The sequence below is a fragment of the Pseudonaja textilis genome, chromosome 6 (genome assembly GCF_049901715.1).
Source record: "Pseudonaja textilis isolate UNSWEBS1 chromosome 6, rPseTex1.2, whole genome shotgun sequence".
NCBI lineage: Eukaryota > Metazoa > Chordata > Lepidosauria > Squamata > Elapidae > Pseudonaja > Pseudonaja textilis.
In genome coordinates, this window is record NC_141995.1 from 20219078 (window position 1) to 20246881 (window position 27804).

At 43.7% G+C, this 27804-nt stretch overlaps 1 protein-coding gene and 1 long non-coding RNA gene across 4 annotated transcripts in view; one reads left to right on the forward strand and one right to left on the reverse strand.

The window, feature by feature from the left end:
• The window catches only part of PITX2 (paired like homeodomain 2), a 40134-nt gene extending 12909 nt beyond the window's left edge, over positions 1-27225 (reverse strand). Inside the window, exons 1-3 of one of the 2 annotated variants that reach the window (XM_026698210.2) lie at positions 26661-27225; positions 15281-15336; positions 14289-14426 (exon numbers count right to left, since the gene is read on the reverse strand). In XM_026698210.2, the coding sequence (XP_026553995.1) occupies positions 14289-14426; positions 15281-15326 (184 nt within the window). In that variant the 5' untranslated portion in view covers positions 15327-15336; positions 26661-27225. Of the gene's footprint in view, positions 1-14288; positions 14427-15280; positions 15337-20696; positions 21556-26660 lie in introns of those variants that run through there. The other variant, XM_026698211.2, reaches the window with a different exon arrangement.
• LOC148125409 (uncharacterized) lies at positions 21253-22858 on the forward strand. 2 transcript variants are annotated; one of them, XR_015744077.1, is made up of 2 exons: positions 21253-21381; positions 22037-22858. It is a non-coding gene; the product is annotated as an uncharacterized LOC148125409 (long non-coding RNA). The 2 variants fall into 2 exon arrangements; XR_015744076.1 differs by having other exon boundaries at positions 21254-21381; positions 22034-22858.
• Positions 27226-27804: the final 579 nt, after the last annotated feature.

Genomic DNA, 27804 nt, shown 5'->3' on the forward strand with positions numbered 1-27804 from the left:
GGTTATTTATTTCTGTCTATCCCACCTTTATTATCTTTACAAATCACTCGATGCAGGGATCATATCTTATATCCCTTCCTCCTCTTATTTTCCCACAACAACCTTGTGAGGTGGGTTGGGCTGACAGAGAATGACTGGCCCAAAGACACCCAGCTGACTTTTGTGGCTAAGGAAGGACTCAAATTCATAGTTTCCCAGTTTCTAACCTGGTGTCTTAACTACTTAACCAAACTGGCTTTTATCATATTAATATACTTGCAGCAATGCTCCAAGGCCGCTTCTGTCAAATAATCATCAAATCCAAATAAAATACACCAGCATCATAGAAGAAGAAATAGCCAAGTTAAAAAAAAACAAACAGTAACAGTGCAAAAAACATGGCATTAGTGTTCAGAGCCACATGGTAGAGTAAAACAGACCCTTCAGGAAAGGCTAATGAGTTAAGGCTTTATATTTTTCTTAAAATAGTGTCATGGAGACAGCAATTGTACTGTGCAACAGTTATGCTTTAGCTTGTTGCCTGAATTCAGTTTTGTCCGGTGCTTGGTGGTACCTTCAAACTTTCATAGGGAGTAGCATTATGCCAAACTCACCAGTAGCAGAGTATTTCCTGAATTAAAGGCAGTGGGTTTCCAACTCCAGCTCAAGGATGGGTTAGAACTTTTGGTCTGTTAAGAATCTGCTCTGTCCTTGAGAAAGAAGAATTATACATGGGCAAGATGGGTTTCATAAGATTCGCTGTTCCCACCCTCACTGTATTTTATCAAAATCCACAGCCAGGTGTGGTTTAGTGGACTTTTATAACTAGACTAGCTTGTCTATACCCATGTTTCACTAAGAAACTATGTGATCAAGCTTAATTTTCAGGGAGGAAAATAAAGATTATATATATATTTTTTTGGCCTCTGTCTACCGCACCCGTCAGTATTCATCTGGCTAGCCTCCTGTCATTGTGTAAGACAGTTTGGGGCTGTTTGGAAACTGAAACATGGAAATTGAAACGGTATTTGCTGTGTGAGCAAGGAGACAAGAAGAAGCCTGGGTGTGGCTTAGCTCAACTGTTCTGTACTAAAGCTGCTTGGTGCTGTGAAACTAAAACTGAAACTCCTCTCCTCTGTTTGTGTTTTGTATTTGGAAGAGATTTCTTTTCGGGTGGGGACGGGGAGTAGAACTCCTTAGCATCAGAGCGTGTTAATAATAATATAGGGAATACTAATGCTCTGATGGTCATTTTGAAAAATCCTTTCTTAGTGAGCACCTAGAAGCCAAGAGGAACATATGTGCCAATTTTCAAGTCTGTAGGTTTTACAGTAGTGGAGATTTTGTGATGATGCATGAGTGGTATTTTGCTTTTATGTATATATAGATTGGCCACCAATCTCATCTTTGAAAAGTGAAAGGGCTAATCCCTTAACCTGGTAGCTCCTGTCCAAGGTGTGGCATGTGACATAGCTTTCTTGTGTCTCATCTCAGTAGCTTTTCATACCCACTCATTTTTTTTAAGAAGTAGGTCTCGCTTTGTACCTCTGACCTTGGGGCTGGAAAATAAGAGATATGGGCAATGCTAGTATGAACTCACTTCTACAGTCACAGGCTGGAGCCAATGGGAAGGTCTCTTACTAAAAAGCCAGAGTTGTGAAACATGCAGTTCTTCTCAAGCACTTTTGATCTTGGACAAGACTTTGTTTTTCTCAAAGAGGTTTGCATAATATAATTTTCTTTTATTTGCATATGCATTTTACCCGAAGGTGTTCCTTGCACTGATCTGTGTGAGATACATTTTTACATAAAGTTACCAAACAAAAGCCAACTTCATGGTGGTGGTGGTGATGGTGGTGGTATCTCACCCAGGTTTCCCCTCATGCCTTCCAAATATTGTCCCCTTAAAGCAGGGGTCTCCAAACTTGGCAACTTTAAGACTTGTGGAGTAAAACAGCCAGAATTCTCCAGCCAGTTGAAGTCCACAAGCCTTAAAGCATCTCATGAAGCATCTACAAAACATAGGCAATAATTAAAACACTATGGTATAATTTATTGTCTTCCCTTACACCACCTTAATTGAGCCCACGTTCCAAAGTGCCTGCCCCAACCCCTTCAGTGAAAGAACAAGGCAATCCAGTTATGCTAACAGCGGCTCGAAAGCTGGCAGGGAAACTACCTTTCCTCAGGGCGGTTCCAAACCTTACATTAGAAATGCAAGTCTGTCATATTAAACTTAAACAGACAATTGACTGACAATTAATAGACACCCTCTTTTGTGCTACACTTTAGCGTTCATATCATTCCAGGAAAATGAGTATTATTTACTTTAATGCTATTTCTAAGTTGTTTAGATAGTTTGGGAAAGTTGAGCTATCAGTGGTATAATTCACTGTCAACGATAATTGATAAGAAATGGCTAATATTCTAAACTTGGCAGAACACAAACCTGCAGAGATATAACAAAGAAATAATAACCTCTTGTGGCTCTCAGAATGAACTGAGAATTTTGTAGTGAGCTGCTGCTCAGGGACAGTAGTAATGGGTATGCAAAAGGACATCTAGCATTTTCAAACTAGTTAAATATAAGTTGTAAGGAGTTTGAAATGATGATCTCCATTGATTCAAATTGCATTCTAGTATCTTAACTGGACAGAATTATGTGTCCAAGAACAGTTCAAAAGACCTTATACGTTCTTCAAAAAATCCTGCCTTTTAATTAGGAGGAATAAAACGTTGAAGCTTCAGAGTTTGGAAATTCCTCATGACTGATGTTGTTACTGATAATTTTAAAGTGCCTGCTAGTTCTCACCTGTAAATCTCAGAATTGTGCCATTAAAAATACAATAGACTCTTCTTATCATTCTCTTTGTTTGTATCATACCCTTCCTTCAAATAAATTGAATTTGTATTCACAATGCCCTAAATTATCTTCTGAAGAATCTTTTAAGGTAGACTAATCAGGCCAAAGTCACAAAGGCAACTCTACAATGTGCCCTTAACAGGTATGCAGTGTTAGGTTCCAGACTTATAGTAAATAACTGTAACATATTATGAAGAAATGTTTTGAAGAATCACACACACACACACACACACACACACACACACTCAGAGTGTCAAAAATGAAATGAAATAGAGAACTTTATTGCTTGCTCATATGATAACAGACCCAGAAGCATATTCCTTACTACCATTACAGGTTGCTCAATTTTCTAATTCATAAAAGTTTTTCATAGGTCCATCCCCCCCCCAGAGCCAAAAATAGACTGGGGTGACTTCCATGGCAGTTGTGTAAGAGGGCAGGAGATGCGCTGTGGACGTGAGGATACTTCAGGGACCATCCTAGTTAAAGAGCAGGGAAGTGGACCTTGGTCCAAACCACAGGAGCTTTGCTAATGGGCTCCCCCCACCTTTATCCCAAGCAAATGCTAAGCAAAATCAAGGGGCCGTGGGTTGCAGTGACCAAAATGTGGCATTAGAACAAAGTACAACCTCCTTCCGATTGGCTCTCAGTCAAGAAATTGTGATCAAGATATTCTCCTTGTTAAATAAAACAAGTAGATCAAATAAGGCACGTAGCACAGCAGAATCAGAAGACATGAAAACCACGCAATTCTTCTTTGTTCATTTCTACAACTGGAACTTCAGTTGAATTTCGTTTCATCCTGTTCTCCAGAGCTGCAATTCCCAAATAAAGCTTATTTTGCCAGGAACTAGATCTCTGATTAATTAGGAACCCATTATGGAAGCCAGACAGATAACCCTTGTTTAGTTACATGTTGGTCAAAACAATAAAGAACAAGATGAGTCCTTCAGGGCTAACCATGTTATTATTATTCAAGAGAAACCCGTTTTTATCAGACTCCCCCCCCCTAGATTTAGGAAATATAGTTTATTTCCAGCTTGTGCTACAATAAAATGATTACTCCTCAATTAGCACAGAACTCTGTTGTTTTAGCTTATGGAGCAAAAGGTTTTTAAAGCACCCTCCTGGGTGTTCCTTAAATCATTTCCTGGGGCCACTAATCAATGTGAAATAAACAGGGGTCTCATTTTCCTGTTTTCACAGCCACCGCTTCAGCACCGAAGAACCAATTTTCTCCTAAAAGCTCTATGGACAAATGCAAAGCAAACAAACAACACCTACCCATCTACCTTGGGTGGGCGAGCAAGGAAGAAGCTAAAGAAAGGTGGCAAATCAAATGCAAACCAAAGGTAGGGACGGAAGGAAGGAAGGAAGGAAGGAAGAAGCCAAACCAATTTAGCCGGTGGGAAAGAGAAAATTTTAAAAAAAGGAACGAAAGAAACGAAAACAGAACAGGAACAACAAGCAAGCAGAAAATATTGGGAAGAAGGGAAAGAAGAGAAGAAAGGAGAAACAGTCGGTAGAGAAAGAATAGCTAGCAAGCAAAAAACGAAAAAGGAATGGACGTATCTTCCTCTCCTGAGACAGACAGACAGACACAAACACACACCTCTCATTCCCTCACTGTTCCTTAGATCAGTTGTTCTCAACCTCGGCAACTTAGAGATGGGTGGACTTTATTCAGCAGGCTGGGAAAGTGTGGAAGCTGAAGTCCACCCATCGTCAAGTGGTCTCGGATGAGAAACGCCGCCTTAGATCCGCAAGCCTTTGGGCGATGCTCGCTCCCCGTTCGATCTCGGTGGCTGGCAAAGCCTTTTCGAGCAAGAACCCGTTGCCTTTCAAGCGAAAACAAAGAGCGCGAAAGAGAGAAGGGTGGCTTGGTGCCTTTCGGATTCCCGGCGACTCGCCTTGACGAAGAGCCATTAATTCCACCCATTCAGTCAATATTAGGAAGGCGACGGGGAGGGTTTTTTAGTTTTTAAAGGTAGGATTAAGGAGACCTCAGATCGCCCCATTAGCGTATTCCTGCTCACGGCCGAAGCTTTCGTTGCGCGGCGCCCTCTCCGCACGGCCGATCGAACCAGGTTGCATAAATTAGGAACCGAGAACGACGAAGGCGCAGCCCGTAGGATGGGAGCGGGTTTGTGTGTGTGTGTGTGTGTGTTTGTATGCGTTGTCTACATTTGCACGCGTGTCTGCCCCAGGAGCCGAAAGTAGCTTGTCGCCAGCGTTTTGCAGAAAGACTGCGACTGGATTCCGTGCGGAGCGGTTGGGAACAGACAAGTCAGGCAAATCTACTTGTTCTTTAAAGCAGGGGTCTCCGACAACCTGGGCAACTTTTAAGACTTGTGGACGCCCACAAGTTGCCTCCAAGTTGCCAAGGTTGGACAGGCCTGCTTTAAAGGAAGTGTCTTGCTTTGGAGAACAGGTCCTTGGTCTTTCCCTGCCCCTTTGCAGGTTCTTCCTACCCTTCGTTTACTGACATTCTTCCCAACCCTTCAGCCACTCTGCTCTGAGAGCTCTTTTTAAACATAGTCCCGAGAAAGCCAAAAAAAAAAGAGTGGTCCGAAAAAGTGGAATGAAAACTCCACAACAATGTTTTTGTTTAGTTGAAAACTTCAACAGTAATATACTTCACAATAAATGGACAAGTTGTGATTGCTTGAGTTTTAACTGGCTGTCTAAGAATGCCTTGGAGAAAAGTCTATAAAAAGATTTTAATGCCATGTCCCCAGACCAACTTATCAGCTAAATAATGGAGGTGGGATTTGAATTTTGTTCTGTGTGGTCAAACTCAGCACTCTGGTTTCACTATTTCATATTTCAATGAGTAAGCAATGCTCTTCCTTACCCTGATGTCTTTCCAATTGTTCTGGAATATAAGAGGCACATTGTTTGATAATTATAGGAATTATAGTCCAGACACCAGATTGAGGGAAATTAATTACAATTGCCCAACACACTATCTTTCTATATGTTGCACATTTCCACAGTCTGGTTATGTCCAAATAACAGCACTTTAGGAACTGGCTGTGCAATGGATTTGCAGACTCCCAAAGAATTCCATGGACCAAAGCTTGGTCCCAGGGTACTGGTTGGCTGAGCCAGCAGAAATGATGGGAGATGTGATTAAAGATTTAAGGACAGCCTATTAGAGAAGTTTGCAAAAGCTGATCGAAGCAGCTGAGGGCATTTGGGCCCGTTCTCTAAGCGATAGATGGAAGGACCAAGAGAGTTCAGACATCTTGGAGATAGGGGTTATTAAAACTTCCAGGATTGCATCTACACCACAGCCTTCCCTCCCTTTCTTATCAACAGTGTCATTGTCATCATAGAGTCAGGTCATTTTGTCTTCGCCATGTTTATGATCCTTCGGAGCCAAGAGAGCAGAAGAAGTGTAGAAAATTCCAAATACTAAAAGAAAACTAAGTTTAGCTTATCTGATCTAATGCCCCAAAGGAAAAGTATCGATTCATTTGATCATTTCAAGTCCTGCTTCATGCTTTGGTTGGAGTTCTCTTTATGCAAGGAGCGGAGGGCAACTAAACCATTCCTTAAAAATCAAATATCGCAAAATCGCATTCCTCCTCCATTACGAACACAATTTCTGCCTTTTTGAGGAATACTGTAGATGGAATGTTTGCTTGGATTGGCACAGGCCCCACTAGCAAAACCCCAAAGGTGCTACAGTAGCCAATGCATTCTTAAAACAAAACACTGAAGATAAAAATGCCTGTGAACCAGAACCAGACAAATAAAGATAGTTGAAAATACTTTAAAAAGGGAGGCAGTTATGGCAGAATAAGTTAAAAGTTAATCTACCATTTTATTAAACACACACACACACACACACACACACACACACACACACAGTGACATGACCATACTAAGTTAAAGGCCTGAGTCATACAGATGGCCCAGGAAATTGTTATGCTATTAAATTTAGAAAACCTTAAACCAGGCAGTCTACAAATGTATACCCAGATTCAAGTGTATTCACTTTAATTTATGCGTGTAGTGTTTGGCAGTTTCCATTCCTCCCATTCTCCCAGTCTTTTGAAAACATCCTATAAAGAAGGTTAACTCATAAAAAGCGGTCTACTAATTCTTGGATAAAGAATTCAGAGAGGAAAATTTCTAAGCCAGTTTATTTAGAACTATAATTAATTTGTGTAAAAAAAAAACAACAACCACCAATGTGGGTCCAAAGAACTTTGGGTTGTAAATGTTCTTCTGTTTTTTTTTTTGTTCATTTGCTACTTTTCTGGGGCAATTTATTTATCATCCTAATTGTAACATACTTTGGAAGCCACCATATATTGAAAAATAGGATATGTGACAATAATACATTCTTCCCTGCAAAATCAATTGAATAATTGGGTCCTAATGCAGCTTACTCAAAAGTAAACTCTTCTTTTAAAGATCCTAAGGGATCCTATTAATTAAATTAATTCTAAAGGGATTAATTCCTGTGCCTAAGTAGTTTACTCAGAAGTAAACCATATCATTTCATTAGGTTTTCAGCATAATAGATTTACTTAAGAAATATTCCTGTTTCCCAAGAAAATCTTCAGGGACCTTGACTCCCCTACAAACTATAAAAACTACCAGGACACCAACAAAACTGACAATGGTTTAGAAATCTGAGGCCTAAGGCTTCTCATCATAAAGGTTATTCTAGAAGAGAGATTCCACACATGTAAGAATAGTCCCATTGTTTTCTATATTGCTTGATGTGGTTTCAGGTTTGAAATATGGTATAGAAATAGGTCTGTGGCCCAGATGGCTTTCTGGTTGCTGAAATTATTCTAAACACCTTTACTCAGAATAAAGTCCCACCGAGTTGATCTTCTATTAAAAGGCTGCATGCACTAACAAAAATATATGATAAATCTAGGGCAGGAAGAACCCTTAAGTTTGCAGTTGTAGACACACTTATTTGGAATTTAGTGAATCAGAACGTTGATTCAGAATTGAATTCTGAAGAAAGATGCATTGTGTTGTATTATAAAATGTAATCCAAGGATTCTTTTTTTGTTTGTTTCTTAAATCTGAAGCAGATCCATAGGTCAGTTACAGGAAAACCCTGAAAAATTACCCAGAGCATTACTTGACATTTTGAGCTGAAGCAATCGGGACATGGGAGCGCCCTTTCTGCAGTGAATTGAGATAAACTAACATTCTGCCTATGGGAAACTGATGTATAAGCCCTTTGAAGAATAAAACTCTTTGGAAACTTTACAACTAGATAGGATGACACCCTTTAACATCCTTATATATACACATTTATTTATTTATGTATTTGTTTGTTTATTAAATTGTGTATTGGCTGCCCACCCTACCATAAAGTAACTATAGAACATAAATAAATTAAAAGCAAGAATTTAAAATCAAGGATACATGGGGAAGGCAGGGGCAGAATGGGAGAGGTGGGATCTGTTGGACCACCACCATTGAACTGGTCTCCAATTGGGGCCACAGGCCAACTGGCAGAGACAGGTCTTTAGGCTTAGGAAAGGATAGGAGGATTGGGGCCAACCTCACATGGGGGGGGGGAGAGGCAAGATGTTTCAGAGGACAGGAACCACAGCAGAGAAGGACTTCTTCCTGGACTGAAGAGGGCCCACAGCATGCCTCCTCTGGTGGCATGAATGGGACAGGCCAATCCCAGAGGGGTGACATGGTCTCTCAGATAAACTGCATCTTCTATATTGGATGTGTGTCCACCCAAAACAAGCTAGTTGAATTCAGTGGGGATTTTTTCCCGGTACAGCGTTAAAGATGTATGTCCTTAAGCATCCCAAAACTCACTTAATGCCAAATTTAGCATTTCTCTGGAAACATTTCCCACTCAACTCAGATGGCTGACTTCCCCAATAACAACATTAGGTCCCAGTTCAGTTCTGAGTGGAGTTCAGTGCGGAGAACTACTCAGAAGAGGTTCAACTTCTTCTCTAAGATACACAGCCTCTTAGACCTTTTGTATTGCCTTGCAGATTTTTTTTTATGAATTGAAATGAAAAATACATTATCTGACCAAGCAAATGTTGCTCAATAAATTACATATTTTAGTGCTTGCATTAAAATGAAATGAATTTCTATACAGGAGAGCATTTTAAAAAGCCCTAAAAGATGTTGTGTACATAGACATCTAGGAAGGCAAGTACAATAAGACTATTAACGACTTTTAGTTAGGATCAATGAATAAAATATTTCATTCCTACAGAGTATTAGTTGCTCAGGGACACTGCATTAAGGCATCCCATTGACATGGAAACAAAGACAGACACAAAATACTCTTGGCCTCATTCAGTTAGCTTTTCTGATATCCTTATGCTAACAGGTATCAACTATAGTTGGATAGCAACATGTAAATGTTACACATTTATGAACTGATCAGATCTGATTAAGGCTGGTTTTGAAATTAAATTGGTTCAAATAGCCATTTTATTAAGTTTGGGATTCAACTGGATCATTACACATTGGTGTATGTGTGTTTTTACGCCAAAACTACCAACATCAATTTGGACCAATATAATGTGATTTGTCATTCCAAATTGATTGGAATCAGTTGGAATCACTCTGTATTGTTGACAGGGTGATGAAGGTAAAGGCCAAGATTGAGGAGACTCAGAAGAAAGTTTACCCTCAACCCTCATTGGGTAATTTTGAGCCAATTATTCTTTCAGTCTAACCTACCTATCAGGGCTGTTGTGGGAAAGTTGAGGAGAGACTTTTGTATACATTGGGATATAAATCAATAATTCAATACAAACACAAATATATAGTTTTAATTTCAAAGCAGTTGAATCTTTGTATAGTTTGTAATAACAATATTACAACAAGAAGAATGAATACAAGAATGGCTAGATGGCTGGAGATAGATAGATAGATAGATAGATAGATAGATAGATAGATAGATAGATAGATAGATAGATAGATAGATTTTAATGTTAGACTTGTGTGGCAGTCACTAATATTATCTTTTTAAAAAAGTATTGTCCTTTACAAATAAAATGCATCTTCAAAGGTGTGCATTAAAACAACAATAAAAGCAACACCAAATTTAAGCTAAGTGGTGCTGAATTGAAGAATTGTTTGGGGTCAATTAACATATTTAAAATCTATGAAGGATTAATCCCCCTAGCAACATGTCTCCATTAAAAATAAAGAAAGAAGGATAAATAGGCAACTTAACTTGTAAACCTTTCTCAGTACTTCCTTTGAATTAGACTTCTAAAATAAGTGATATTCACATTTGCCTAGCTTACCTGGACATTAAGATTTCAATTAAATACTTGTCAGTTTAAATTGAAGCACTGCCCAGAATAACACTGTTGTTGTTTTCTGCCTAAGTTCAGGGCAGTTTACTTTCTAGGAAGCCTGTTTAGCAAACATCCCACCCAGACTTAGAAAAACCGGTTTGTCACAAGCAAGGCTGTTCCAATTGGACCCTTTTTCCACTTCTGTATTTTTAAAACAAAAACAAAACCCCAATCCAGTGAATTCAGCACCTCCTGCTTAAGTAAAGCCTTGGAATTGCATCTGCTTGGAGAATTTGTTTTAAGGATTGCAGAAAGTCAAAAAGTCTTTCCAAGACCTTTGAATGAAATACATTTTAAGGTTAGAGTTCTCAGATGTCATTGGATTGATCAAAGAGCTACTGTGCTGAATAGTCCTCAACATATTCCAAATAATTGAATTATGGTAAACTAGTCAGCAGCATTTGCATTTCAGTTCTTTTCATAGCAAGATCAAACATATATTTATTCACCAGTAAGCCCCACTGAATTCAAGAAGAATTATTCCAAGTTAAATGTGCATTGAACCATTGCATAGAAGAAGAATGTCTTGTTTTACAAACTGCCCACTCTCTACCCTATGAGAGAATGTATTGAACAACACATGCGCTCATCTACAGCATCCATTACCCTCAACCATTGGCCAAAAACCCCCTAGAGATTATGAGTAGATGTGTGGTCCAGCAACTCTTGGAGTGTCCTGGAATAGCAAGGTTGTTGAGTATTTGGTTAAGGAAGTCAAAATATGGGTATTTTTGTGACATTTGAAAATTGTTTTGCTCAAACTTTCTCACTGCATTTAAAACAAAAAAGCTGTATGAGTTTCACTGCAAAAGATCTTTAACAAAATGAATCCTTTCTTTTGAAGGTGAAGCTTCAGTGATGATTCCAGGATTGCAAGCAGACAAAAGACAGCAATGGAATTGCCTAAAATCCATCAATGGAAGCCTCCTTTCTTTCTCACTTTGCCAAATAGGTTTTGGAATGAAATGGATACACAACTGTCCCTGAAACTAACTGGCTCCTTAAAATGATTTTATTGGGGACAGCGGTCATTCATTTCATTGAATGAATTTATCAGAAATCTTTTTCAGATCTGCTTTTGAAGCTCTTTTTGCTAAACACGGGATAGCTGCCAAAAACAATAATCCTATGCACTCTACTGGGGAATAAGACTGGTCTACCTAAGATAGTAAGCCTCATGAAGGAAAACAGGAAGTGGGGAAGGATACAGGCTACAAGGCATACTTTTGAGCCATTTCAAACTCACTTGTGTTAAACATTTCCTGAAGCTTTTATTCTTAACATCTATGGCATTTGGACAGATGCATCTTATCTGTTTATGTCTTTTAAATGCCACATGGCTTTGTGATCACTTTCTAAAATACAAAACGTAGCCTGTTCCCACCCAAGGCCCCAATCCTTCCATGGGTGGGATTGCAATTTTCTTAATTTTCTCATTCCGATGTGTAGAATTTTAACAAGCGGAAGGTTTGAAAAGTGGTTGAGTCCTATTGACAACTCCATCATTCTCACTCAGGATATGTTTAGCCCTGGAGTCTCTTCTCCAATATCGTACCATCTGGTCCTCAGCTTAGCACCAAAACAGTTTTTTTTTTTTAAAAAAATCCACCTTTAGTTAAAGTTGATTTTCTCTCTTTTTTTTCTAAAAAACTAAGGACAATCTTTGGCCATTTCCTTTTGAATTCAAGAGAATAAAAAAGAAAAAGGACCTTGTGGCATATTGCACAGGACTGGGAATGAATAAGATAAAAAAGCTCATGATGCAGAATGAATGGTTAGAAAAATCATAATTTGTTTTGCAGGGGAGGTTGTGATGTGGGGGGGGGGGATAGTCAACTTTTCTTCATCGAGAAGTGAAATTCATCTAGTCAGGGCTCTGCAGCCAATATCTTCTGTTGGGTGAGCCGCTCTGGAGAAGAACGTTTCTGCTAGGCTTATAGAAGTTTCCACCTAATTCGACTCAGGGCATCGACAGAGTATGGAGGTACTTCCTGTTCTGGATCCCGTCTCCCTCCTAAATCAAGGTTGCTTTTTTGTGTGTGTGAGGATCCCACCTCCGGGCCTGGATCTTACTGCAGCAGGCAACCCTGATCCCCTGAACTGGCTTTCTTCAACACTCGATTCTTCTTGGAAAGGGTTCTTGTTTGCTTTTAACATCTTGATAACTGTACCTTTCAAGCTGATTTCCCAAGTCATCGTTCTCAGAAGCATTCTCGTTGTACGGGAGGGATTTTTGTTTTGCCTACCGAGGAATCTTTCGCCTGGAAAAGGTGTCCCTTTGTTTCGAGTCAAAACACTTCAGGATCTCTTCGGTCAGCTTGGCGGCGGAGGCCCAGGCCTCCAGCCAATTCGCTTTTATTGTCTTACAAAGGGGTTTTTCAAGGGTGGCATCGAATTTTTGCACGGGCGCAACTCCGCGGCAGCAAATGCCACCGCTCCTGCGCGTTTGCAGGGACAGATGAGGTTCACGCCCAGTCGAATTTTACTCGTCCCTTGAATAGCTGAGACCTCGCCCCCCCCCCGCCCCCAATGCAATCGATTCAGCGGAATTGCCCCGAACTAGCGGGGCGTTTGTATACACTTCCTTTTCAGCAAATCTCTATGGCAAACATTGTTCTTTTGACCAGATCACCAGGGGAGGGCCAGACTCTCCGGGCAAAAGTGTTAGATCACCACAATCGGCAGCGTCAACTGCACTCCATCCCCCTGGCTAGAAATCACAGAAGCTGTAATTTAGGTGAAGGGGGTCATATTCAATGTCTTTTTTTCCCCCCTGCCGCGGACACATGCGAAATAAATTCGTTTGTGCTAAAATCACCCCAAGGAATCCAGTGGGGCAATCGCGGGTGATGGGAGGATTGCGAGCTAATGCCTGAATCCCCTTCCTACGCATGGTGGGTAACAATGCTTTTGAAACAACTTGAGTGGCACTTCTGCCCCTTTCTAGAGAGAAAGGATGGAACTCAGTGGAATTTTTCCAATTAGGAAGCAATTGGATTTAACCATTCCTGAGATTTCTCATAAACAACCATGCCCATCTGCATAAACAATGCTCCAAAGAAAGTTGTTATTATCTTGGAGGTATTAACGAAATGGCATTTCTGCTAATTATACACAACTGCCTTCTAAAAACAAGAACATCCAGAGCCATCATATTATGATCGTAATATACTGTATACCACTGCAAAAAGAAAAAAAAATCACGTTTATTTTTATTTCCAGGTTGTTGGTTTAAAAACCAAAAGGGCTGTTTTTCCTTTTCCCTATGGTGCATTTTGGATTGGGAAGCAATTCAGGCCGCTAAACTCGCTTTAATAAAGATATTTTTAATAATATACCCGGGACATATTTTTTTAAAATAAACATTGATACTTAACTGAAAGAAACAAGAAAAAATGCCATTTGTCTATTTCCGAGGATGGCAAAAAGCAAAGACCTATCATTGCCGCTGCAACCTTTGGTCCTAGTTTCTACACCTAACCCTGTAAGCAATAGTGTTGTATCTTAGATGGCGAACGCTTCGAATACCGACGAATCAACTTTTTACAATTTTTTTTTGGTAAAAGAAAATCGACAAGAGTGGCACGCCAGTAGCATTTTCTGGCAAATATGCTTGCTCAATACAAAATATTTCCCCTTCCCAGGAAAAACAAAAAACAAAACCCAACCCGATCCATTTCCCTTTGACAAAGCAGGTTTTCACCCCAGCGACTCTCCGCACCGCACCCATCCTCACCAGCAGAGGGCGCCCTTGCACTGCCTTCAGCTCGCCACCCTGCGCTGCGAGGAAAACTGAGAGCGCGCGCAAAACCCTCGCCCGGGCTCGCCGCAGACGAGCCAACAGCTGCTCAGGAAGCTTTGGGAGAGAGGGGAGACCCCCCCTCCCCTATGTTGGCTCTCCCCTCGTGGCCCCTCCTCTCCCACTGCGGCGCCCACCCCCGGGATTTTCCCCCGGGCTCAGCCAAGAGCCTGCCTTGGTCGTGGGAGCCGTGAGCTCGCCCCACCGCCGTCCTTAGAGCCTGGGGGGGGGGGGCGAGAAGGATGGTTTCACGATGGGGGGGTGGATCTTCCCCCCACTCCACAGTCTGAGCAGGCAGAAGCGGGCCGCCTCGACTCACCATTGGCGCTGGGGTGGGGCCTGCCGAAGAGTTTGCTGCTGGAAGCCTCTTTCCTGCCTTCCGGAGCCTCACCGAAGTCCCCCTTTTTAACATCAGGGTCTTTGGAGAAGAGACATTCGACGGTCGAAGGTTGTACCCCTAGGAGGGAAAGAGAAGGCTGTTGGTTCCTCAGAGGGCAGGCGTGTGTGTGTGTGTGTGTGTGTGTGTGTGTGTGTGTGTGAGAGAGAGAGAGAGAGAGAGAGAGAGAGAGAGAGAGAGTTGAAGTCCTCACTGGTTAGGCTAGGCTAGGTGGGGATGATGGAGCTTGGGGGCCTGAGGGATACCCCATGCCATTGGGAAAGGCGACGGTGAAGGCACTAGTCCAGGGGTCTCCAACCTTGGCCACTTTAAGCCTGGAGGACTTCAACTCCCAGAATTCTGGGAGTTGAAGTCCTCCAGGCTAATGTGGCCAAGGTTGGAGACCCCTGCGCTAGTCCTCTTGGAGAACCCTATAACCTCCCAGCTCTCCCTAGGCCTCTGTTGACCCTCTTTCTTTCTCTTTCTCCCCCACTTCCATCTTCCCATAGGAGCTGCTTGTCCTCCTCAGTTTGCGACAAGGCGAATCAGGCCCTCGGATTCCTGGAAGGCTCGCGGCTCCACGAAGCTTTTGGCTGCAAGCCCCAAGAGGTACAAGGGTCCGGGGCAGCATTTGACTGACGGAGGATGCCTGAATTCTCACCCAATCAATAAACCGGGGAGGGGGTGGGCTACAGAATTTCCAGTAGGTTTCTCTGAGCCCTGAATTTTGCTCCTGACTGGGCTTCCCGTAATGTCCCCCATTATAGAGATGTATACCACCCTCCTTTAAGGTCGGTCTCTCTCTCTCTCTCTCTCTCTCTCTCTCTCTCTCTCTCTCTCTCTTTTTGAAAACGGTCGACAGGGAAATGGCGTGCAAGCACACCTCGACCTTAAACTGCAAGTCATTCTGACCAAAGGCGAAACATGTTTCTTACCTAACTGGACGCAAGCCGAGACAAGTTTACGGCAGTTGGACTCCATAACCCGTTATCTGCAAAACATCAGATGGTTGGCATTGAGATAACATGTGAAATAAATGTCAGCTTCACGAAGTCAAACTAAACAACAACAACCACCACAACAACAACGCTTTAAAGAAAAACAAAGCAAGCCTCTGCCTTAAACGAACCACCCTTCAATAACGGATGGGGAAGGAAAAACGGGCCACTCTAGATGCTTATTTATTTATGTATTTGTTTGTTTGTTTATTTATTTATTTATTTATTCTGTTTGCCACCAGTCTTGCCCCAAAGTGACTCTGGGTGATACCCTTAAAATAAAACCATAAATATAATGAATAAATTCATAAAATTACAACAAAGGTATACCTAAAGATTGATGCCACTTTCCCATAATTTCCAGACAAATACTTTGATTTAAGCTCCGGTAGATGCCAGCTAGCATGGTGAAGTCTCGAAATTGGGGGAAAGGGCACTTAAGCTATGAGATTGGAAAGCTAGTATAAAAAGCCCAAGAGCAGACTGGGCTTTTTCAAGAATCAAGCTTAGCTCCAGAGGGGTCCACAAGGTGTAGTTAACAAACTCAAAATGGTGCACACAATCACACAATCCAAAATTCACCTCTTCTTTATAGGTGTCAACTTTTTTTGGCCAGATTCTGCACACACCCCTGATTTGAGGTCATCCCCATGAAGTTTATTCCTCCTCCTCCTCTTCCTCCTCCTCACGCCCCAAGTGGCTTGTGTGTGTGTGTGTATACACCTGCAAATCTCTTTTTTCTGTGCAGCTCAATGCAGGGAGTGAAGCAGATGTATTTCACATGCTTTAAATGCTGATACTTTAGCCAAAGAAATGAAAGATTAAATTCAGGCAATCAACTTGATTTAAGCTTTGGACTTTGGAAGAAACTGAAGACCATCTAGCGTTCTCATTCATTGAATTTGAATTTTGACTTTGCATAAATTTCATTTTAAAATAAATTCTCTCTCTCTCTCTCTCTCACACACACACACACACAAACACACACACATGCGCGCGCACACACACACACACACCAAGTCCACTGATGCAAACCTAATGTGGATTCATGCCTGGAATCTGACAAATGCCCAGTGGCCCTGGGATATTTCTCTCCTGACAGAACCGTTTCAATGCACATAGATTTGTAGGGGTTATATAATTAAGGGGGAAAGTGGATTTTCTCACAGAGTTTTTTTTTTAAGGGATGCTGCATGCAGCAAGGCAAAAGAAAGAAAGAAATAAAAAGAAAAAGAAAATCTCATCCTGAATAAAGGAAATAAGAAATCTCTTGAATCAATGCAATAAACATGCATTAGTGTGAAAGTTCTATTCATTCCGGTGTGCGTCATAAAAAGCTTGCTTCAATTTTAACTACCCAAAACTAATTTTTCCCCTCTTACATTTGGAATAGCACATTTTTTCCATCCATCCATCTGTGATGTGGAATCCCAGCTTTTACAATCTGTTTCCCTAGAAATGGGCTTGTCTAAACTTGCTGGATTTTACTGATTGATTAATTCAAATCAACAAGAGCGAGATTGGTTTCACCGAGGAACTCAGCCCTATGGACTGCAGCCTCCCTCACAAAATTATGGTCTTAAGGCTGCGCATTTACCTGAAAGCAAAGCTTATGTGATTCAGTGCAACAGACTCCCAAATAAAACCAAAGTTGGGCTGCTTGTGAGATAACAAGGGCTCACCCAGCATGATCCTATGAAATGTTAGTCTTGTCTAAATCCACTGGAATAAATCAATAGCTGACATCTTTGAGTCAGGAGAGCATATCAAGATATTCAGCTTAACAATGCTGTGATTTACATAGAGGAGCAGGAAGGTTTGATGGTTGTCACTTTCACCTCGTGGGAAGGGACATGCTTTTCAAGAGATAGGAACAGGTGTGTCTCTCCACAGATACTCTTTTCCACTTCTAAAGATTTGCAGTGTTTACTTCACTGAGCCATCGCCATGCCACTATAACAGTGATGGAGACATGGAGATAGCCTTTGTACCGCCACAGCACTGACTGGCTGATGTTGCTATAAATCACTAGTGTGGATTGTTCTTGGGGGAAAAAAGGAAGGTCTGGGTCTGAATTTGCACTCTCCGGGGTCTCTGGCTTATTGGTAGAGAATGCAAGCCCAAATCGAGAGTCTGAACCCCTTTTCCAGGTAGAGGAGGCAGCCTCTCCAGTGCAGCTTCAAGGGGAGGCCTTTTTGGGATGGGGAGGAAACAGGGGACAAGAAAAGCAATGAACCACCCCCCTTCTCTGCCTTTCTCCTTTGGCTGGACAAGGCTGGGAGAGGGGCTTTAACACTTTAGATCAGGGGTCTCCAACCTTGGCAACTTTAAGACTTGTGAACTTCAACTCTTAAAGTTGCCAAGGTTGGAGACCCCTGCTTTAGATGCCACCTTCACTTCAACTTTTAACTCTTCTGAAGACTACTTTTTAAACTTAACAGAGCACAACAGAACAGAACAGGCATAATAACACTAAAAAGAAGTGTTAAGAAAAAAAAAAAGGAACAAGATTAGCGCCTGATTGAGATGTCTGTTTGGGAGACATTACAAAAATCATTACCAGAGCTCTCAACTAACTCAATATGAAGTAACACAGATGGGAGGTTATTAGTCCAGGCTTCAAATGTTTACTTATGGTAATTCGGATAGAAAATTTTCATGTCCTCTTCAGTTGGGTAATTTAGCATCCCCATTCCCCAATATCCCCCTTCACCATTTCGGCGTGTTAAAGTTAACGGGCACTCACTCTTAACCAACTTATCCTTCTGAGCCTTCTCAGAAATCCTTGGAGGGAACAGGACAGCTCTGTCTAACTGGCTAATCAGAAACAGCCAGGAAGATGAACAATAATCCCCTTGACTTAATGATGAGGATGATGAGGGCAATACCCCTCCAGCCTAATTAAGCCGACTTACAAAACATGTGTCTCACAAGGAAAACTATTTTTCAGATGAAGGTGCCTTTTCTTGCTCCAGGGAGAAAATTCCTAGAAGCTAGGAAAGATTGCTGACTTCTTTCCACCTGGACTGGCCTTAAGATCTCAAATCAGAGTCATTACTTTCCAAGCCATCAGGCATTCCTAGGTATTTTAGAATAGAACTGGGTGCCAGCAATGGGTGCAATTGGACTGCTGCTTCAGTTTAATATATGTGGACCAGGGGACACATGGAAAAGGTCATAAGTTTTTTATTTTTCAGGAGTCAAGACTGACATGCAAGATGCCCTGAGCAGAAGAAGCAGAAGACGACATTTTCCCCACCACGAAGGCCTAATTTGAAATCTGTAGTGAAACTGTTAGAGAAAGGCAGTTGATGGTCCCTTTTAATTTCTCTTGGAGGGTCCTTAAAGTGGGTTTTGTCAAGCAGGTTTCCCTGGATAAATTCAAACTCTCAGGGTCATTGCTTGCCTTACTGGCTAATTAATTGAGCACACTGAGACAGACAAGGCATTTATTTTTTTGCTCTAAGTCCTTCATTTCCAAAAATTGAATCACTAGAAAATATTATTCTTAAAAAAAATGTGATATATGAGGAGTTCTATTCATCTATTGTTTTCAAAATCTTGCTCTTGCTTATTTTGGAATATAAATATTTATTTGATTGCAAGGATTCCTGACAGTTGAGAAATAAAGGAATTTGCAGCTGAAGTCTATCCAGATTTAGATGGAAGGCAGTACCAAGCTAAAACTAGTTGGGCAAGTAAGGTTAAGACTACAGTGAGAAAGAAGAAAGGAACCATGATTTCTGCCAAGAAAAAAAATTGTTGATTTTTAAACACCCAACCTGCAAATTTATCTACTGGGGGAGGTGGCAGGAGAAAGTTCTTGGAAATTACTGTTAAGCTTTATTAATATTAGCCCCAGATGCTAGACTGCTTTTACAGTACATGCAAACAATCCCATAAAAACAATAAATGGAATCTTCTACCAAATAATTTGGAGTCCACCAATCAATATTACTACTAGAACCCTTTTCTGGACCCAGTCTTTTTCCTCATATACTTGCCTCTTATTTTCATTTTATTGTTTTAAAATTCACAAACTTAAATTGCTTTTATGAGCAATATGTGCACACTCTAACCAAAAATAGCTAAAATAAAATAAAGTGCATCTTTTACAGAAAGGCAAAATGAAATACATCACATTGCAGATTAGAATTCGGTCTTTGCTGGGGGCGGGGGTTCCCCCTTCCCTTATCAATAGCAAGTGACTCATAATTGCATTTTCATGGCATTTTAGATAGACCAGATTCTTAAGTGATACAAATAGGACTTCTCGGAAAAAGTGCGAAAATAGGTCAGGAAGGTGGATGGGCATCAAAAGACATAGCCAGAAATTGTAGGGGGCTGGATTTGTTTTCATTATTTGGAATATTTGAAAAATTAAGAGAAGAATGTTGCATTTCTCTTTAAAGGTGTATTCACCCTGTGGAATGTAAAGGGACTTTTGTAAAGCCAACTAAACCCCTTCCCCCTTTTCCGAACCCTTATTTCCTGCCTGGTTTCTTGTTTAATTTAGGTCTTCTTCACTGTTCTTTAAAAATAAAAGAAGCATGAATTACTCTTTATACTGCCTTTGGACGAAGAACCAGATTTAATAATAGGGATATGATGGTGTTAGAAGGCAAGGCAAGGCAAGGCAAGACAAAGCAAACCCCCCCCCACACACACAAACCTGCCACAAACTCCAGAAAATGTTGCTTTTTAAATGAGGCTACAAGAAAACAAATAGGATGTGGAGGATCTCGCTAAAATTAAGTCATCCAAGTCTCAGAATCCCGAGGCACCTCACAGTAAGCCGTCCTAGCAGTAATTGTAACTGTGTGTTTACGAAAGTTACACTTCAGTTACAGAGCAAGACTCAGCCTCACTGGGGCAACTCCTTGGCCTCCTCGAGTTTTTCCAAGACTGCATGAAAAACATTAAAGGACAATAAAGGCGGGCAATAATATTTTGCAAAGGACTGCGTTTGAGAAAGCTCCGTAAAAGGACCTGCTCTCTCTCTGTCCCCCTTCCTTCCTTCCTTCCTTCCTTTTCCTGTCGGAATCCCAGGGAGATTGCAAGGCCAGGATGCCAAGACATGCTTTATTAGCCACAAGGGAAAAAAGAAGAGGAGAAACCAGAAGGAAAGCGCGGTCGTCTAAGTCTGACAAGGGGAGAACCTGGAAACGAACGAGACCCTACCGGCAGCCCCTGATTCAAGCGCTGGAAGCCGAAGTCTCGGAGCCAGCCGAGCGCCCTTAGAAAATCACCAGCCGGGACCATCCGCCCCAATTGGACTCAATCCGCAGACTCGCCACAACTCCCACCGCCGGCCCAGGGCCACTGCGCGGTCCACCTTCGGGCTCGGGCTTACCGGCTCCAGTGGGCTCCGATGGCTCCTGCCTTGGGCGGCGGGGATGGGTCCTGGATCCTGAAGCGCTGAGAAATCCCCAGGCGGGGAGGAGAGGGTCTGGGAAAGGATCGCACCGCCGCCAGCGCCCAGAACACCAACTCCCCAGGCCCGCCCGAGTCGCAGAAGGGCGGTAGCCCAGCAGGATCCCCGGGAGAAGAAACCGGGCTCTGTGTGTGTGTGTGTGTCGAACAGACCCTGGAAGGAAGGGAGGGGAGGGAGGGGAGGGAAGACCGGGCCCCGGTGGGTTGTTGGTGGTGGCGGCGGCAGCGGGCAGCTTCTCGGCGGGCGACCCGGCTCCCCCCTGCTTGACTCGGGCTCTCCTGCGGCTCCAGTTCCGCTCAACTCCGCTCGGCTCGGCTCGCTCTGCTTGGCTGGGGGAGTCGCGTGACGTCAGCAAAGATTCCACCAAACTGAAGTCGGCGGCCAAGCCGAGCAGCGGAGGGAGGGAGGGAAGGAAGGGGGAAAAGGTAGGGATGAATAACGGAGGGAGGAGGAGGAGGAGGAGAAGGCAGGGGCGGCCCAGCTGTTGCTGCTGCTGCTGCTGCTGCTGCTGCTGGGAAAGGACGAAGCCCAAGAAAGGGGATTGTGGGGGAAGAAAAAAAAGGGGGGGACTCGGACGGATGGACCCTGAATGAAGGAGAGAAAGGTTAGAGCCACCTCTATATCGAGCTTGGGGGCGCAGTAGAAGTCATGGGCTCCAGGGTCTCTTGGCCAGGGACGTCGGTTTAACCAAAGCCCAGGGCGCGACAGAAAAGCCGAAACGAGCGGCTGACAGAGAAGGAAAAACAAAAATCAAGAACCGCGGCGGCAGGCGGAAGAGGAGCGGGAAAGGGAGCCTGATTATGACCTGGGAGGGAGGGAGGAACAGCCGATCCCAGGCTCCTTATTTAATTGAAAGTTTCACTAAAGAAACCAGAGGGGAGCCGTAGAGGAGGTAAAGGAGGATCGAGGCCCGGAGGGGGCCGGCAGCGGATAGGCTGAATCCAAGAGCGGGGTCGGTGCAAAAGGGCCTGGAGCCGTTTGGAGCCGGTGCAAAAGGGCCTGGAGTCGTTCAGACCCCCCCACCCCTCCACCGGGCTTCCCAACATTCAGGCCAGCTTCATAAACGAGGGAAGAAAAAGGGGGCCTTTCCGCCTTTTTTATTTTTATTTTTTACGGAGCTGCAGCTGGGAAAAGGTGGGTGGGTGGCGGCGAGGGCCGCGGGGGCGCGAAAGGGCCTTTCCGCCACAAGGTTCGCGACCTACAAGCCCCAGAAGCGCCTCGCAGGGTAGAATTTCCTCGGCTGTCTCTGCCCCCAGCAGGTTCACCCGGGGTCACCGATCATTCATTTGCGAAAATGACGAGGCGCGAGGCGGAGGAAGAAAGGCGGTCTCCGAACGGCGGGGCTGCCGTGCAGTTGGCGCGATTTCCGGAGAAGCGGTCGCGGGGCCTATCCCGGGCCAGGCGCGCCTCGGGAGCAAAGCTGTGGCTGAGAGAAGAACGGTGGAGAGATCCGGCCTGCTCGGCTCCTTCGCCCCCTGGCAAGAAACAACGGCGCGCGAGTATTTCCGTGTACACGGAGGATCAATTTAGGGAAGATCGGGAATGTTGTTGAACTGTGAACCCAAAATTATTAGTAAAATCGATCACAGCAATTGCAAAGACAAATGCCCACCATGACTGCAAAAGTTGATCCGCAGACACACCTAAAAACGCCGCCAACAAATTGTGCCCGCAGGACGCCCTTCAAAATCAAATCCATTGTTAAACCCCAATACCGTAACCGTTTTCACATCACCGTTAAATTTGATTTTGCTGTGGTGGGTTTCATTTAAAAAAAGGAAGGAAAACTATTCTACAACTAATTAACCCCCCCCAATGAAAAATAAAGTTGCTTTAGTTTGGCGCTCTTATTTCAGCGCTTTTACTGTAGTTGGAAGCTGAGAAATGGGTCGGTTCTGACGCAAAGAAATGGGCGCCATTTTGAAGTGTCTGATTTTTCAGCCTACCGACTTAAAATACTGGAGACCATTAAATTTTTAAGCATTTTCGTTTCTTTTGTTGGAAGGAAATCCTTTCTTACGGCATGGCTGTAAATCTAGGCCCACTTGCTTGGAGTAAAAAAAAAAAAAACACGAGAAGGATGAATTTATAAAATATAAAAATTGTTTTAGTGGGAAAAAAACTCTTATTCCATCGATACCTTTTTTAAAAAAATGTCCCTTAGTGTTTAAACGTCAGATACAACGTTACCACTTGCAGGCCATTTGAAATTAACGTCCTCCTATCATTCGTCCTGCCGATTTTATTTGAAAAGGTAAAATATTTCGCCAACTCTATAAGCATCAAACATGCCCCGTAGGCCACCACAGGCAGGCGCATGGTGTTAAGAGTGGAATCAGACGGTTTCCCTGGGGCTCACTCCCAACTGCACGTGTGAAAACCCGCATTCGTGTCCTTGGGAAGAAGAGCCAGGGGGCCGAGTTCTTGTATCCCAATAAGGAATGCGAAGGAAAAATAAATCCATGGGGGTTAATCCTAAAATCTCTCTTTCGGTCGCTCTTGAAGTGGAAGAGGGTGGGTGGGTCGTGAAAGGGGAGGGAGGGGGAGAGGAAGAAGAGCGGGAGAGAATGAAGCCTTTTGTTTGGCTCTCAGCGACTTTCAGGCGGCCCTTCGCCTCCCGGAATACCCCGGTGCTCCATACACCTAATTAATGTACGGACAGTAGTGGGTAAAATAACTAAGGTAAACAACCCTCCGTGTGGGGATTGACTTTGCTTGGAATCCGTCTGAGGACCGGGAGAAGAGCGGGGGGGGGCGCTGTTCCTTCTCCTGCTCCTCCCAGCACGAAGATGCGCGCCTGGTTCCCCACCACTTGCCTCTTCCAGGCACTTCAAATTAGGAACTGTCACAGACCTGCCTCTCCGCCTCCCCCCTCCCCGCCCCCGCGAGTCCCAGCCAAGGACGGCCGGCTGATTCTCCGTCTGCGCTACCTAACCAGACTGCCAGCCGGCCTCCAGTTGCTTTCTCTCATCCTACCTCCCCTCCCCTTCCCCCCCGGTTGGTCCCCGGGCTGCTTCCCTTGCCCCCTTCAATGCCGGGGCTTCAGACCGGAGCACGACTAAGGCCGGGCACTTCTCTGTCGCTCGCTAGGAATGGGGTGCAGCTGAAGTGAGCAGCTGGTGAGAAATGCAAATGGCTGGTAGAGAAACATAAGATACAGAGTGATTTTTATTCCCTCCTCGAGTGCGTGGAAGGAGCTGGACATACGTTTCACGCTCCTAATCCTTCTTTTACATTTTTAGTCATACTCCTATTAAACAACTAATTAATGCCCAGAATCGCTGGGGAATATATTAGGCAGACTGCCTCGAAACGGGAGTTTTGAAAGGTGGTCTGGAAACTGCTGGAGCTGCTTTAATACACGGATTTTAATTCTTTCTCTCTCCTCATCTCTCCTCTCTCCTCACCCTCCTCCGTCCCTCCCCACATCCCAGCACCATTTCTCTTTCTCCCAGGAAAAGAAACACAATCCTGGGTAGGGGTGAAGACATTCGCCCCTTTTGGTCCCGGAGAGCACCAGCCGCTTTTCTGAGCTGGCAGACTAGTCGCAAACCAAGTATGTAGCGTCTTAACTAGGTTAGATCCTCTGGGTTATCTCAAGGTTACCTCTGTGAGAAGGTGCAGTCACAGTGGCTACACAGTTGCACGGCCGGGGCATGACTTTCCCAGTCACTTTATAAAAAAAGTTACATAAAGTTATTATCTGAGGCTCCCTGGTAGGATACTCTGAAAGCGTGGTTGAAATGCTGCAAGAAAGGGACTTTTGACAAATGCCCCACTTTCCCGGCTTTTAGCAAAAAGCTTCGCCCGAAGTCAGTTTGCCGTGAAGAAGTTTGTTATGCTGATTTCCATAAATCTCAAATCGAGCAAAGGCAGGATTGAAGTCTCGGTTAATAAGCAGGTGGGGTTAGTCGCAAGTGCTAATTTCGAGCACTTGATTTTCCATTAAAGGACGGTTGGTTTATTTAGGAAATAAACAATAAATAAAAAAAGAGCTCCAGAAAGATCCCCAAAGGCCGATTTGAATTGGCTACTAGTTATAATGGCAACTAAATGTCTACCAATCGACTAGTATTGCGGATACCTACTCTAAAAATACATACTTTATTTCTTCAAAGATTATAACAATTTAAATACAAGCCCTTGACTTCCGGAACCGGGTGGACCTGTTCACAAAGCATTTCCCGTCCAGATTTCAGAAACGATTTTGACTGCCATTAGATTATACTTGTTTAAAATTGATGGTAAAAACTGCCCTTAACCAAAATGCTGATCCGTTAAATGCAACACATCCGGTAGTAACCTCGCTTGGTAGCAAATAATTCCTACTCACTGAGCGTAAGGTAGAATCCAGGCAGCATATTCAGAAATTGGTCCTATGAAATTTGGTTAAGGTGCGCAATATTCAAAGCTACCAATTCCAAACAAACACGCAAAGAATCCAGTTTTGCCTCTTAGCCAAGAATGAAATCTTTTTGAAATCAATTTAAAATGAATGTAAATGTTTTTGTTAGTTTGAATACAGATGTTATTGAAAATATGCTGCTCTATCATCTATTTCCTTCCCAATGAGAATGTCTAAAATCTATCACAGTTAAGGCACATAAAATACTGAAAAGAAAAACCATGTTTGCTCATCGGTTAGGACGGTGGTCCAGGAGTGGGGAAAAAGTTATTTCAAAGAAAGCATTTTTGGATGAGAATGCAAACTAAAAATGTTTGATATAGTAATATAATTATACTAAAATCATATTCTAGTACGTTATTTTAATAATGAGAAAAGCCGAAGTGGATGGTTGATAAGAATTCTATTTAAAGACATTCAACACTAATTTCACCGAGGAACTGAGATAAATGTGAAAATTGGGAAGAGAAAGAGAATAATTCTCAGCAGTAATTTTTTTTTTATATATATATATATATGAATGACTTTGCATTTTTACTGGCGCATTTGAAAACCGGTGAATATGAATCAGTGTGAAAGAATGAATTCCTACTTATTTTGCCCCAGTTTTGAATTCTTCCTACAATTTTGCGAATGGGGTAGAAGTTTACAACACTCGCTGCACTTTTGTTTTATGACTTCTGCATTTCCTCCTCCTCCTCCTCCCCCATGTATTTCTTTTATGATTTTATTTCCGTATTACTCGTCTAGGCATCTCGATTCCATACAAATAGGAAAAAAAAGGGGGGGGGCGGGCGGGAAACCCTTCGAACGGACCCATTAATTTGCATATAAATTAAAACCCATCCTGCTACCTCCTGTGTTCTGGTAGCCTATTATCACTGAGAAACCAGGAACGCTTAAATACTTGAGCTAAGAGAATATATAAATGTCTGCCTTGACTCGGTAATGAACGACCTCAATAAAAACGTCCCATCCCGACGCTCGGAATTAATAAAGAAATGAAAAGGAAAAAGAGGGAAGGAGGAAATAAACGGGCATAGATACACACACACACACACACACACACACACACACACACCACACACACACACACACACTGGAGGTGGAAATGTTGTTCAAACCCGGACTTATTTCGAGCAGAAGGCAATAATCCATGCAAACCCAAAAGGGGGATCTCCCACCCCCCGTTTCCAGAGTCTTCCTGGGAAACCAAAGCGAAGCACACGGGAGGTGGAAGAAGTACAAAGGGAGAACCCCACTCCCCTTTCCGCGCCTGGTCTCTGCGCCAGCCGGGTCGCAGCCTTCTTTGCCAGTGGCCAGAGTTGCGCCGCTCCAGAGCCAAGGACGCCCTCTAGCCCCGGCCGCTCGGCTCCCCCGCTTCTTTTCCCAGGCCGTCGAGCCCTGGCGGGACCCGGGCGGCTTCCGCGGCGGCGGCGGCGGCGGCGTGAGAAACCCCTGCTCCGGGAGCGGCTTACCTGGGTCCGGAGCAGAGGCGCGAAAGGGGCCCTTCCTGACCAGGGCGAAGCGGCGCGGCGCGGCGCGGAATGCCACAAGTTGCCGGGGAGGAAGGCAGCGGCGAAGAGGAGGGCAAGCGGGGCTGGCTGGCGGTGGGGAAATCTGTCGCCTCGGGGGCCAGGCAGGAGCGCCCTTTCATTTCAAGCGCTTATTGATTTGCTCTTGTCATCTTTGGCCGCGCAGAAGGACACTTGAAAGAAGCGCTGATCTCAGAGAGGAGGTGACCTGACCAGCGCTCTCCCCCAAATCTTAATTACCACCTTCATGCCTTGGGGAAAGAAAAGGGCAGAGAGGAAAGGAAGAGTCCGCAGCCAAAAGGCTTGGCTTATTTGCAACTTTCTCTAATTATTCCAGACTTCTCCCCGGGCGATCCCATCCGCTCCAGGCAACCTTCTCTCTCTCTCTCTCTCTCTCTCTCTCTCTCTCTCTCTCTCTCCTCCCTCTCCCCCTTTCTTCCGAGCCCTGGTTGTGTGGATGGAGCCAACTGGAGGGCGCCCGGTTGGGGAAGACTGCCCTGAGGAAAGAATTCCAAGCTGGCTTGTCTCTCTCTCTCTCTCTCTAACCAGCTGGTTGAATTCGAAAAGGGGGGGAAAATGAGAGAAGGGAAGAAAGTTTGCAGGGTCGGTGTGGATGGGTGGGTGGGGGGGGAAGAGGATTAGCAGAGACCCAACGTTCCCCTCTGTGCCCCTCCTCGGGTTTCAACTCATGAATGCCGGGTTTATGGGAAGCGAAGGTGCTTCTGAAAACAGGGGAAAAGTGGTTTTTCAAAATTTATTATTAGTATTATTATTACAGCAGCTCTCAACTAGGGACTGGGGGATGACCTGGGAACCGTGCCATTTAGTCAGATTCCTGCTTTGGCAACTACCTGTCCTTACCAGAGATAAACGCTCTGCTGTACTCCAGCTGTTTTGAACTTCAATTCCTACCAGCCTGGCTAAGAGCCAGAAATTATCAGAATCGGCAGTCCCCAAGGATCTGAAGGCCACCACGCTGCCTACTCATCATTTCCAGGGATTTTTTTTGTTTTGTTTTTAGATCTCCAACCCCCCCCACCCCCACCTTCTGCAGTTTCCACACGAGAGATTATATAGTGTTCTTTAG